Below are 13,619 nucleotides of genomic sequence, written 5' to 3' on the forward strand. Positions count from 1 at the left end.
TCACAGAAGTTTGCTTTAAGAATTTTAACTTTTAGTCTGCATATATTTTTAACACACTTTAAACCATTCAGAAATTTTCTGTCTTTGAATCTCTCTTTACTGTATATCTCTCTTTTTCTGATGACAAGAGCCTTTAATTTGCCAAGCAATATCAGTAGGACTAAAGGCGTGGCTTTGCCATCTAGATCCAGTCCATTCCTTAGCTTTTCAGCCTCTTGGCTGAGGTACTGGCTGTAGCCATGTTTATAGCATTTCAAGGTCCCTGCCAGCCAGCAAGCTACAACAGACAACACTCAAGTCCTCTCTCGGTAGCCGGCCCTCCTGCCTCAAACAGTCAGAGTTTGCCCTGGCAGGATGGCCCAGAAAGCCGGCATTTTTAAACGGCACAGCTTTTTTCCTGCTACGGCTGAAAACCGAAAAGCATGTGTTCAGCTTTTCATCAACACTGTTTAAGTGTTTTGTGGCAGGACCTCTTAATGAGCCGCAGAGTTTTGCAGCTAAAGCTGAGTCAGGAAGCCTCTTGAGGCTACCAGGTAGGAGCGGCACTCAGCACTTTAATTCTGAGACTGAGCGTGCAGCACAGAAATTCTTTTCATCCAAGTTACATCCAGATCTGACACGCAGAGCACTACGCAGTCTGAAAACACATCTCTGTATGGCAGCAGAAATCCGCCATGCTCTTCCGCCTGCCTAAGCCTGATTCTGCCTTCTGCCCAGGAGCAGGCGGGGAGCTCTGAGTCATCATCACGGTCCCAGAGCACTCTCCTTCCGATCCCAAGCGGGAACACAAACATAAAGCCAGAGTTTGCACTGGCAGCACAGCCCCAGGAAGCAGCGCTTTAAGATAACGCAGCTTTTTTTCTGCTGCTGTTGCCGAATCAGGAAATCTCTCTACAGCACGCCACCAACAAACAGCAAAAATCTGTGTTAAACTCTCTCTCCCTTATTTTTAAGCCTTCTCAGGTTTTTTAAGTGGGTTTAGTTAGCCACACGTCTGGGCGTCATTTGTAGTAATATGAGCGGCGGCAGGGTTGCGTCCCCAAACACCCCAGCCGCTTGCCCTGCCCGGCTAGCTTATGCCCCGAAATAATTACACAGACACTGTATTCTTTTAAACACTGCTCTGGCTCATTTCTAATAATCTATGTAGCGCCCCTAGGTGCGCTTACCGGGAAGATTCTAGCCTAAGTCCATCCTGGGTCGGAGCTGGGGCATGGTGTGCGTCTTCCCTGGAGCAGGTAGCATGGCGTCTCTCTGAAGGCGTCTGCTCCGGAGAGCAGAGCTGTGGAGTCTGACCTCACTTCCTCTTCCTCCCAGCCTTCCCTTCTGTTTACTCCACCCACCTAAGGGTGGGCCTATCAAATGGGCCTAGCAGTTTCTTTATTGCTTAAACAATGAAATCAACAGATTGATATATGACACTCCCACATCAAAAGGGGACATTACAACAGACACCAAGGAAACTAGGAGACTAGGGATACAAGGAACATATTTAAATATAATAAAGGCAATTTACAGTAAGCCCAATAGCCAACATAAATGGAGAGAAACTCAAAGCATTTCTACTAAAATCAAGAAGAATAAGAAAAGGTTGTTCACTCTCTCCATACCTATTCAATATAGTACTTGAATTCTTAGCTAGAGCAGTAAGACAACACACACACACACACACACACAACCAAAAAGGCAAGTGAAAGACTTGTATAATAAAAACTTTAAGGGCTGGAGGGATGGCTCCAAATATGAGAGCACTGATTGTTTCTTCCAGAGGTCCTGAGTTCAATTCTCAGCAATCACATGGAGGCTTACAACCATCTATAATGAGATCTGATGCCCTCTTCTGGAATGCAGACATGTATGCAGACAGAACACTGTATTCAAAAACAAAACAAAACAAAACTTCAAGATACTGAGAAAATTGAAGAGGACATTAAAAGATGTAAGATCTCCCATGCTCATGAATTGGTAGGATTCATATAGTGAAAATGGTCATCCTATCAAAAGCAATCTATAGACTCAATGCAATTTCCATTAAAATTCCAACACAATTCTCCACAGAACTTTCCAAACCTAATTTTCAACTTCATATGGAAATACTCTAAAAAAGCTAAAACAATCCTGAATAATGAAAGAGCTGATGAAGGTATCATCATCCTAGATTTTAAGACGGACTGCAGAGCTATAGTAATAAAAACAGCATGATATTGGCTTAAAAACAAACACATCGATCAATGAAATCAAAATGAAGACCCAGACTGAGTCCACACACCTATGGGTACCTGGTTTTTGATAAAGAAGCCAGAAATACACACTGGAAAAAAGACAACATCTTCAACAAACGGCGCTGACCAAACTGGATGGCTGCATGAAAGAACGCAAATAGATGCACATTCATCACCCTGCACACAACTCACTTCCGAGGGGATCAAGGACCTCAACGAAAGATGCCCGAATCTGAGGGAAGAGCATGTGGGGGAATAGTCTTGAGCTCAGACACAGAAAAAGACTTTCTGAACAAGACACCAGTAACCCAGGCCTAAGACCAACAACCTGAAAGCCTCACCATGGCAAAGGAGACATTGCCATTTGGACAAAGTGGCAGGCCACACAATGGGAAAAGATTTCTACCAATTATACATCTGTTAGAGGGTTACTGTCTAAAATACATAAAGAACTAAAAACACACACACACAACTGGACATCAAAAAAAACAAATGACCCAATTAAAAAATGAGATAGAACTAAGCAGAGTTCTCAAAAAGATAAAACGTAAGTGGTTGAGAAACACTTAACAGAATGTTCATCATCCTTAGTCAACAGGGAAATGCAAATAAAAACTACTTTGAGATTTCATCTTACACTGGTCAGAATGGCCAAGGTTAATAAAACAAATGATAGCTGATGATGATGAGGATGTGGAGGAAGGGGAGCCCTTGTTCATTACTGGTGGGAGTACAAATTCATATAGTCACTATGGAAACCAGTGTGTTGGTTCCTCAGGAAGCTTGGAATAAATCTACCTCAACCTTCACCTATATCACTCTTGGGCATATACTCAAAGGACACTAAACCTACTACAGAGACACTTGCTCAACCACATTCATTGCTGCTCTATTCATAATAGCCAGAAATTGTAAACAGTCTAAGTTTATCAACTGATGAGCAGATAATGAAAATGTGGTACATTTATACAATGGAGTATTATTTATCTGTTACAAAATTATGAATTTCATAGGTAAATGGATGGAGTTAGGAAAAAAACCACCCTAAATGAATTATACAAACATTGCATGTTTTCTCTTACATACGGGGATGTTGGTTTTTTTTAATGATTTATTTATTTTTATTTTATGTGCACTGGTGTTTTGCTTGCACACATGTCTGTGTAAAGGAGTTACAGACAGTTGTGAGCTGCCATGTGGATGTTAAAAATTGAACATGGTCCTCTGGAAGAGCAGTCACTGCTCCTAACCACTGAGCCTCCTTTCCAGCTTCATGAATGCTGGTTTTTAAGCCTCTGATATGTATGCTATGATCTGTATAAACATAGAGGCTAGGTACCTAGGAAGGGACTGGGGAACAGGAGAGAACCTCCTAAGGAAAGGTAAATAGAATACATTGTTATGAAGACATGGGGGAGGGGGGAACCTTGGTGTGTGAGGGATATTAAATGGGGAGAAGGATGGAAAAGAAGGATAAGGTAGGATATGGGGAAGGACAACTAAGAAACCTACTACTGTAGAAGCCGACAGGGTCCATAGGTATGGGTCCATTCTACCTTGACTAATGGTCAGAGAGCTGGAACTTCTGTTCTTTCAAAGTTGTCAACAGTTCAGACAACAGGTGTGGCTAATAACCAGACCTGATATTTCAGGTATTAAGAAGTAGATGTTTCTACCCCAAACAAAAGTCTAAAGATCCAACTAGGTTCCTATTCCCTTAGCGAGATAACAATGGATTCCACCCAGAGAGTGATTTGCCTACAGAATGTTTTGGTCTAGGGTGTGAGCATTACTTGTTTTGTTTTAGCAACAGAATATTTAACTAAGAATGTAGTCCATAACCTTTCAATTAGTCTGTTAATGCAGTTTTTTGTTTTGTTTTGTTTTAAATCTTACTCCTACCTTTTGGGGTCGGGGTATTTAAGCAAACGGAAATTAAACGTGGGTGAATTTTCAGTTTTCTCTGGAACTCCCTCCCGATACTACGCTATGTTTCTGTTTGCTATTTTCACTCGCATCTTCATTTTCTTTACTAATTTTTCTAATCCCCATGCCCCTACCGTGGTAAGTGGTTCTCTTATGAAGCTGGTTTCAGACAAGAAGCTTCCTAAAACATATACATACATGAAAGAAATCCAAATGGAGTCAAAAAGGGAGGACATCTAGACCTAGACATCTTTTGCCAAATGAAACCAACCTTCAATGCAGGAATGTGTTATGTCTAATCAAAGGGGCACTAAGAAAACCCCAAACACCTCAGGCCTAGGTCATTGTTGGTCTTCACAACCGATCGCTGAAGACAACACTGACACATCTCATTAATCATGGAGAAGTCAAGCTGCTCTGTGATAGAGGCTTTACTCCTCCAGCTGGTGTCCATGGTACTGGAAGGTGCTCTGCATACTACTAGAGGAGAAGGTAACTATCGGCCAGTCCTGTGATCTTGCCTGCAAAATATGCTGGTGCAATAGTAGCACAGATGTTGTGGGGATAAGTCTCTGATTGGACTTAAGGCCCACTCCAGGAGCTAGAACCCATACCTGACTGCTCGGGTGGCCAGGAACCTAAGCCTGGATGGGCCATGTGCCTAGGAGAAGACCAAACACTATAGTCCTGCTATAAAATGACTCCTCGTGACATTCTGCACAGCCATCCTCAGAGAAGCTTCTTGCAGTGGATGGGAATTAACACAGAGGCCTACAACTGTGCAATGTACAGAGTCAGACTTTGGAGCACTCTATCCTAAATTGGATGTCTTCAAACCCTCTTCTTAGGGCTCAGAGAGCTATGTTGAAAAAACAGGAAGAGATTGTAAGAGCCAGAGAGTATGGATGACTTCCATCAAACAGTGAGATGACCCCAGACACAACAGGACTGATGACATATGAATTCAGAGACTTTGGCAACAAACACAGGGCCTATACAGGTCTAAGCCAGACAGGGTCTCATTATTGAAAGGGGGAAGTGGCCACGGCACAGGCTCCCATCTCTAGTTAAGAAGCTATCTGCAGCTGACACCTTCTTGCAAATGAAATTTAGTCTTCTCCACGAGAATCTCACTAAGTATATAAGCCATACTTCAGGGGAGGTCTCAGCAGGAGATGGCCAGCGTAAAATGGACATTATTTGTGCCATCTTTTTGTTTCAAATTGCTTTGTTTGGGCATCTTTTTGTCTTATTAGATTTTGCTTATATATTTTGTTTCTGACTTTGTGTGTCTGTGGTGTGTGTGTGTGCATGCAAGAGAGAGAAAGATTACTTTTTTCCATTTGGTTTGGGGATTTTGTTTTTTAAAGAGAAAGAAAGGTTGTGGAGTAGCAAAGTAGGGAGGATCTGGGATGAGTTGTGGGAGGGAAAAAGCACGATCAGAAGATAGGGTATGAAAAAACTCTTTTTCAATTAAAAATAAAATTGCCAAATCATCAACAACACACCCAAAACAAAACAGCACAAATGGAAAAATCCAAGATGAGACAGCATTGTGTGACATATTTAGAAGTGTTACTAGGAAAGGAAGAACTATCATCTCATCCTACATCCTTCAAGAACGAGGGAGAAATGAAGATACTCTCAGACAAACAAGGGCTGAGTGGGTCTGTTAAAAAAGTAACTGTGTCCAATAGAAAGGTTAAGGGGAGTCGGTTCACTACCCATTAACTTGAAACTGATAAAGAAAACAGACAGCAGGCAAAAGACCCATAGGATACAGGGATGAACAAAAAATCAAAGAGGGAAGAACAGTGGCACACGCCTTTAATCCCAGCACTCGGGAGGCAGAGGCAGGCGGATCTTTGGGAGTTCAAGACCAGCCTGGTCTACAAGAGCTAGTTCCAGGACAGGCCCCAAAGTTACAGAGAAACCCTGTCTCGAAAAACCAAAAAAAAAAAAAAAAAAAAAAAAAAAAGAATATCTTCAGACAATCTAAATTAGACACTAGCTGGCTTTCTGCTGGACAGTGAAGAGTGAATTCAAGCTGTCCTTCAAATAAATATGATAGACAAAGAAGAGGCAGCAGGAAAAACAAATAAGAAAATCAACTTAATTCACTTTCGCCAGGATTGTACCTGTTTGTGGCAGCATCCTGAATGCTGGCATTTTTTTGAGTTAAACTATCTTCTCTTGAAGCCTAAGAAAATAAAATAATAATAAACACTGAATCGTTGAAAAAATACTCAAGTAACAAATTTATCTTTCTTTCCTGTAAAAACAGAAAAATTAACTTGCTTCAGTTCAAATAAGAGGTAATTATATCTTACCAGTACCACACCTAATATAATTCTATCCAACAACCAGGTCAGTAGACAATAATAATAATAATAAAGTTCTGAATGTTGAATATGCTTGGCACATTTTCTTACCACACAGCCATTAACTACTCAAGACATTACAGATTTTTTTACCCAATGCAAACAAAATTCACAAAGATTCAACACCAGCATTTTTTCAAATTTACATGATAAAAAGAATATGTATAGCTATATATTTGGCTTCTCAAATGTGAGGAATATTTTAAGTAAGAAATCCAGAAGTTTTTCTGAAGAGCTCAGTTTTACCCAATATTACTGAGACTGAAAAATCCACTGTGATTAAGAAGAGACCAGCATTGCTGAGGTTAAATCTTCTGAGAAGTGTTTCTTCAGGGTTAGAACACACAGAACTGTGGTTCAGAGTGGGCTAAGGCTGTTTCCTATGCTGGCAGCCAAACTAGGTAATGTTTAAGTTTGTACTGGATTTAAAGGTCACGGGGTAGCCCCTATAAAATCAGAGATCCATGTGCTTCTGCCTCCCAAGAGCTGGGATTAAAGGCTTGTGTCACCACCCCTGGCCTAACTGTACATATTTGTAAATATGTAAATTGTATGGGTTTTGAATGATAAACTAAATTTTCTCCCGACACACACCTTGTTTTGTTTTTTGTTTTTTGTTTTTTGTTTTTTTTTGGTTTTTCAAGACAGGGTTTCTCTGCAGCTTTGGAGCCTGTCGTGGAACTAGCTCTTGTAGACTAGGCTGGTCTCGAACTCACAGAGATCCGCCTGCCTCTGCCTCCCGAGTGCTGGGATTAAAGGCACGCGCCACCACCTCCCGGCTGACACACACCTTGTTGATCATAAAGTATAACTGTATGTTTTGGTATGAGAAAGACACTTACAGTGTAAATCAGGAAACTCTTCTTTCTGTCCTGAAAGAATCTGTATATTATTGTTATTGCTTCTTTTAAAAATATAGTATAAAGCCAGGTATGGTGGTGCATATCTTTAACCACAGCATTTGGGAGGCAGACAGAACTCTGTGAGTTTAAGGCCAGCCTTGTCTACACAGTGAGTTCCAGGACAGCCAGAGCTACACAATCAAGAGATCATTTCTCAAAATATATAAATAAAAAATAAAAAATTGGGTAGATATTTACCATGAAGGCATCTGCTCCTAGAATTTTCTTTATAAAGTGGTTGTCACTATAAAATAAGGTCCTTGTAATTTAAAGGTATTAAAATTATTTCTCATTTTATTCAATCAGAAACGAACAACTGAAATGTAAGATTATGTTGTCTTTGTCCATTTAGTCTGCTGTAAGAAGCCGTGAGCCAGAGAGCATACAAATAAGCATTCACACCACTCTGCTAGAGGCTGGGAAGTCCAAGGTCAAGAAACCAGTCTCAGAGGACAAACCAGTTCCTTGGCCCTTTCCTAAGAACATTAAAGAAATTCAGATTATATGTTAATCACATCAGCTGTTACAGTGACTGTTACTATCAGGGCCTTTTATTTTATTTTATTTTATTTTAGACATGGTATCACTATATAACCCTGGCTGGCCTGGGACTCAAGAGATATACCTGTCTCTGCTTCCTGAGTACTGTGTATCTACCATGCTCAACTGGGCCATACTTTTTAGTGTTTGTTATGTTTCTACTTTGCATTTATTACTTTATTTCATTCTTACAAAGCATCTTAAGGAAGGCATTATCATTATCTTATTTAAAAGAGAAAACAAAGCGTGAAAAATAAACTAATTTGCCCCAAAACACAAAGTTGGAAGGGGACAGACTAGAAATGAGATTCTAAAGCCTAGACTTTCATATCTTACATTTATTATCTAAGCTGTTATGTATGCTTTAGTGTTTATCAGGTATCATGTCCTAGCTAAGAGTCACTGTTGCTGCGATGAAACACCATGACCAAAGCAACTTGGGAAGGAAAGGGTTTATTTGGCTTACACTTCCACAGGGATGCTCAAGACCGAAGGAATTCACGAGAGGAACTCCAGCAGGGCAGAAATCCAGAGGCAGGAGCTGATGCAGGGGCCATGGAGGAGTGTTGCTTCCTGGCTTGTTCTTCATGGCTGCTCAGTCTGCCTTCTTATAGGACAAAGGACTACCAGCTCAGGGGTGACAGCACCCACAATGAGCAGGGTCCACCCCACCAATCTCTAATTAAGAAAATGCCCAGCAGGCCTACCTGCAACCCAACCTTTGGAGGCCTTTTCTCCGTTTCTGCTCTCTCATTACTGTAACTGTGTCAAGATGACATAAAACTGGCCAGCACACATCAGGACCATAGCTACTGGAGAAAGCTTACCTTATGCACTGCTTCTACTTGAGCCTTCAAAATATTGCTCTTGAAGTCAGGAGGAACCCTTACTGCATTCAATCCTGGGCTCTCAATGGCATTATTAAGACATTTCTCAGTCAACTTTACCACTTCTTCCTGAATATTAAAAAATAACATCACTCTTGAGAGGCCATAGTTATGTGGAAACAGGAATGTTGAACGTTTGTATTCAGACAACCAGGAAATAATACACTTCAGGCATCTCCTGTTCGAGCTACTCACTCCTGCAGCCATCTACTGCAGAGAAGGAGCTCCAGAACCAAAGAACCTGCCCCTAGGGGGTCTAATCTGGAGTCCTCCTGGGGTAAACGTCAGCAGGAGTCACATATCCTCCATGAATGTCTTAATTCAATCATTAAGTACCTTAGCTGCTTAAAGATAGGAATTAGGTCCTATGATATAAAAAGGTCCTGAGCATTCATATTTCATGTTTATAACTCTGGAGTTGTCACCATGGAAGGAGTTGACGTTTTGTAACAAAGTATATGTAACAATTAATATATTGAAAACATTAAAATATGTAAACATTCTCAAACATACTGATGAAAACCACAAATAATAGGCCCACTTAATAAATAGTGACAAATTAGCTAGCAGAAATAAATGGAGGTATACTAATACATTTAAAAGAAATATAAACAATCCGTATTATATTTAATATTTTGCTTAACTTAAACAGTAATTTATGACAGAATAGCTGCCGGGCCTAGGACTGCCTAGTTTAGATACCACTTTCCAGGTCTGAACAAATTTGATGTACTTATTCCAATTTTGATGTTTCTCAATGGAGTTTATTTCAGCCTCTAGGAAGCACCCAAAAATCTGAATTTAAAAATTTTGTTTTTTTGAGAGATTCTCCTTAGCTCAGACTGGCCTTGAGCTAGTTATCCTTTGGCTCAGCATCCCAAAGACCAGTGGGCCTGCCTCTAAATTTGAATTTTTAACAAGCTTTCATATATAATTCTGATAGAAAAAAAGTCTGAGAACCACTTTTTAAGATTTGATCTTGCCTGCAAATCCCTAGCTCCTATTATCAAAGTCTCTCCCTCCCCTGTCCCCCCCACCTCTGTCTCTCTGTTACTGTGGGCTGAACAGACCTCATGCACCCCTTTCTCTTGGTGAATTCAGAGATGGGCTCTCACTGAGCTGTTCAGGTTGATGCTGAAATGGCCACACCCTTGGTAGATCTTGGATTTACGATTTTTCTGCTTTAGCTTCCCAACCTTCTGAAATTCTGGCTCTGAACCAAGCTCAGCTCACAGTAATCCTCTATGTCCTTTTACAATCAGGGCTCACTCAAATGTCCTGACATTTCCCACTTTCCGAAGATGTTGCAGAGTTGAGTACTTCTTAATCATTGGCACATTACAACCATTCTCACTTCAAACCTCAAAACACAGGCATTAAGATAAAAAAATATACAAACCACTTAACCTATAACTTTCAGTCAGCCCAATAGTGCTTTTTCACTGTGCTTATGTAGTTTTTAAACTATGTGTACGAATGTGACTGTATGTGCATGGTAAGTGCAGTGCCCATAGCGGTCAGAAGAGGGCATCACATACCCTGAGACTCCAGTGACAGGACTGTGAGCTAATATATGGGTGAGCCTCCATGTGGTGCTGGGAATCAAACCCAGTGCTCTAAACCACTGACTATCTCTCTAGCCCCTCAGTGTGTCTTTTAAAAAACCACCATGAGCTCGTCAGTCCCGAGACTTAGGAGGCGAGGCAGGCAGATCTGAGTTTGAGGCTAGACTGGGCTGCAGAATGAGTTACATGACAATCAGAACTGAACAGAGAAATCCTGTCTCAAAAACAAACAAACATCCATCATGAAAAACCTTAAATTCTATTTATTTTTATGATAGTGTTTAACTCACTGAGCTATGCCTGCTTCTGACCTTAAAATTATTTTTTCTGCATTTATTTTTATTTCATGAGTGTGTGTGTTTTGAGAAAGTGTTTCTTTGTGCAGCAAGATTTGTTTGTTTGTTTGTTTGTTTATTTTGTTTTTTGAGACAGGGTTTCTCTGCAGCTTTGGAGCTTGTCCTGGAACTAGCTCTTGTAGGCCAGGTTGGCCTCGAACTTACAAAGATCTGCCTGCCTCTGCTGTCCGAGTGCTGGGATTAAAGACATGTGCCACCACCGCCCAGCTTCTCATTAAAATTCTTAATGTTGTCATGCAACTTTCCTCCTCCCCATCTACACAGTCACACATTTCACCCTTTAAAATGGGAACACAGGTCTATGAGAGCTCAACAGACAGACTTCCCACCACAACAGGAGATCTCACCTGAGAAACCGCTCCCATCAGACTGGAGTGCTGGCAAACTGTGAGCAGCTGGTTAATGACTGATGTGGTGGAGCCCACTGTGGGCGGTGCTGCACCACAGTAGGTGGTCATGGGTTGTAGAAGACAGCACACTAAGCAAGTCATGGAGAGTAAGCCAGTGAGCAGCACCCGCTATGGCTTTTGCTTTACTTCCTGCCCTAGGTTCCTGCTCTCACTTCCCTTCATGGAGGACAGTAAGCTGTAAGATGAAACCAACCAACCCCTCTCCAGCTGCAAATGTCTTTCTGGGAAGTAGGATGATGCTGTATAACAAGGAGACACAGAAAAGATCCCAGTACCTGGCTGTTGACATTAATGTCAATGGGAGGTCGAGGAGATGGCAAGATATTCTGCTCCATTTCAAGCTCTTTAAGCTTCTCTGTGTCATCTTTTAATGCTAGAAGAAAAAAAACAACAATCTGTTTCATTAGTCTGCCTGGCTCTGACAGTTACAGGAGGGTGCGCACTGAAGTTCTGTGCTTTCTTCATTAAGAGTGGAATAAGCTGGGTGGTGGTGGTGCACACCTTTAACTCCAGCACTTGGGAGGCAAAGGCAGGCAGGTCTGAGCTCAAGGCCAGCCACTAAAATGTGAGTTCTGGGACAGCCAAGGCTAGAGAGAAACCTTGTCCCTTCACCCCCCCCCCAAAAAAAAATTAGAGGAAGGAGGGTTGTTGCGTTGAAGGGACCTTCTGAAAATGCCTGTCAATAAATCCAGGGGCTTCTTGTGGCTGCACATTAGAACCATATCTAGGGCCTTCAAGGAATTCCCAATTCCCAGACTTGTCTAGTAATCTTTAAAATCTCTGTTCTGGAATGTGTGTGCATGTATAGGTGGGAGGACAGCTGAGAGGCTGTTTGCATCCTTTTCATTCTTTCTTGCCACCACGGGGTCTGCAGATGAACTCAGGCCGCCAGGCTTACTTAGCAAGCACTTTTACCCACTGAACCATCGCACTGGTCAAGAATAATTTAACAGACTCTCTAGAGCAGTGGTTCTCAACCTTCCCAGTGCTGGGCTGACCCTTTAACACAGCTCCTCATGCTGTGGTGATCCTCAGCCATAAAATTCTTTTTGCTGCTACTTCCTAACTGTAATTTTGCTACTGTTATGAACGGTAATATAAATATGATATGTAGGATATACGAAAGGGTCATTTGATCACCAAAGGGGTCATGACCCACAGGCTGAGAACCTCTGTTCTAGATACTGCACATTTCTTAAACTCTCCAGGGATCTTATGCTCAGAGCTAAAAGTCACCAACTCAGTGCTGGTCTTTACTAAATCCTTCTTATCCATTTACTTAATTCCTATTTCTGGCTGTGTTAAGTTTTAAATTATTGACCAAACTTAGCATGAATGCTGACACCACAAATGTTTTAGCTTGCACTGATAAATTAATATTTTCTTGTTTTGAACTAAAACTGCTTGGCTGACAAACCTTCTGGGATACAGAACAAATGAGCAAAACCAACACCATGCAAAAATCCAGCTACTATTTTGCATCCACTCTTACCATGAGAAGAACTTTTCTTTCTGAGGTGAGTAGTCCACCAAGGGCCAACATTCTGTCATGAAACTCTGGGTCCATTCCTGTTCAGACAATCTCTGGATGCCAGACCCAAGACTTGACTATCACACCCCTTCCCTTTGCACCGAGTAGGGATTAGCCCATCATGTTAGACTGTAAGGCAGAGCTCCCACCATCAGGTGACACAGTAAACTTCCCACCTTGTGTGCTTGCTTGGTTTGGGGGTAAGCACCCTTTTGTAACTGCCTTGCTGAGTTACTTCTGTGCTTCTCTTTGTGTGACTGCAGGAATATTCCTTTACAATTTGGGGATATCCTGGATTTCAAATCTATCTGGAGTAGTCAGATCCCCCTCCCTTGGGGAGATCATGTTCCACAGCTTTGTTGTAATGGTCCCCAGGTTCCCAGTGAGTGACGTTCCTTGGATCAGTCCCATCCCAGAATGTAAAATTCCTCAGCAATATGGGTAAGGGCCCAGTAGAGCTCCGCAGTTCCGGGGAAACTCCATGCACAGAACAAGGAAGAAGATTGATGACGAGTGGCAAAGTATGTGCTTGGCACTGGGATGCCTTGGATACTGCGCTCAAGTAGATGAGATGCACTGGGATGCCTTGGATACTGCGCTCAAGTGGATGAGATTCACTTGGCATTGGGATACCCTGGATACTACGCTCAAGTGATGAGATTCACGTAGCTCTGGGATGCCCTGGATACTGCGCTCAAGTGATGAGATTCATGTGGCTCTGGGATGCCCTGAATACTGCGCTCAAGTGATGAGATGTGCTCTGAGCATGAAGGGAATGTGGAGCTCAGTCCACAATTCCACCGGTGCTCAGGTGACTGCACAGAGCGTTTCTCAGATCCAGTTAAGGGATTTGTATCAACCTGACAAGACGTGGCAAAGTGGCTGTCTTGGAGTAAAAG

General features: G+C 41.8%; 1 protein-coding gene across 3 annotated transcripts in view; it reads right to left on the minus strand.

Moving 5' to 3' along the window:
• The window catches only part of Epb41l5 (erythrocyte membrane protein band 4.1 like 5), a 115,013-nt gene that overhangs the window by 19,563 nt on the left and 81,831 nt on the right, over positions 1–13,619 (minus strand). For all 3 annotated transcript variants that reach the window (XM_075987721.1, XM_075987723.1, XM_075987724.1), the window contains 3 exons: positions 11,465–11,562; positions 8,799–8,927; positions 6,287–6,348 (listed from right to left, as the gene is read on the minus strand). In XM_075987721.1, coding sequence (XP_075843836.1) covers positions 6,287–6,348; positions 8,799–8,927; positions 11,465–11,562 — 289 coding nt within the window. The remainder of the gene's footprint in view (positions 1–6,286; positions 6,349–8,798; positions 8,928–11,464; positions 11,563–13,619) is intronic.

This window comes from Microtus pennsylvanicus, chromosome 10 (genome assembly GCF_037038515.1).
Source record: "Microtus pennsylvanicus isolate mMicPen1 chromosome 10, mMicPen1.hap1, whole genome shotgun sequence".
Lineage (NCBI taxonomy): Eukaryota > Metazoa > Chordata > Mammalia > Rodentia > Cricetidae > Microtus > Microtus pennsylvanicus.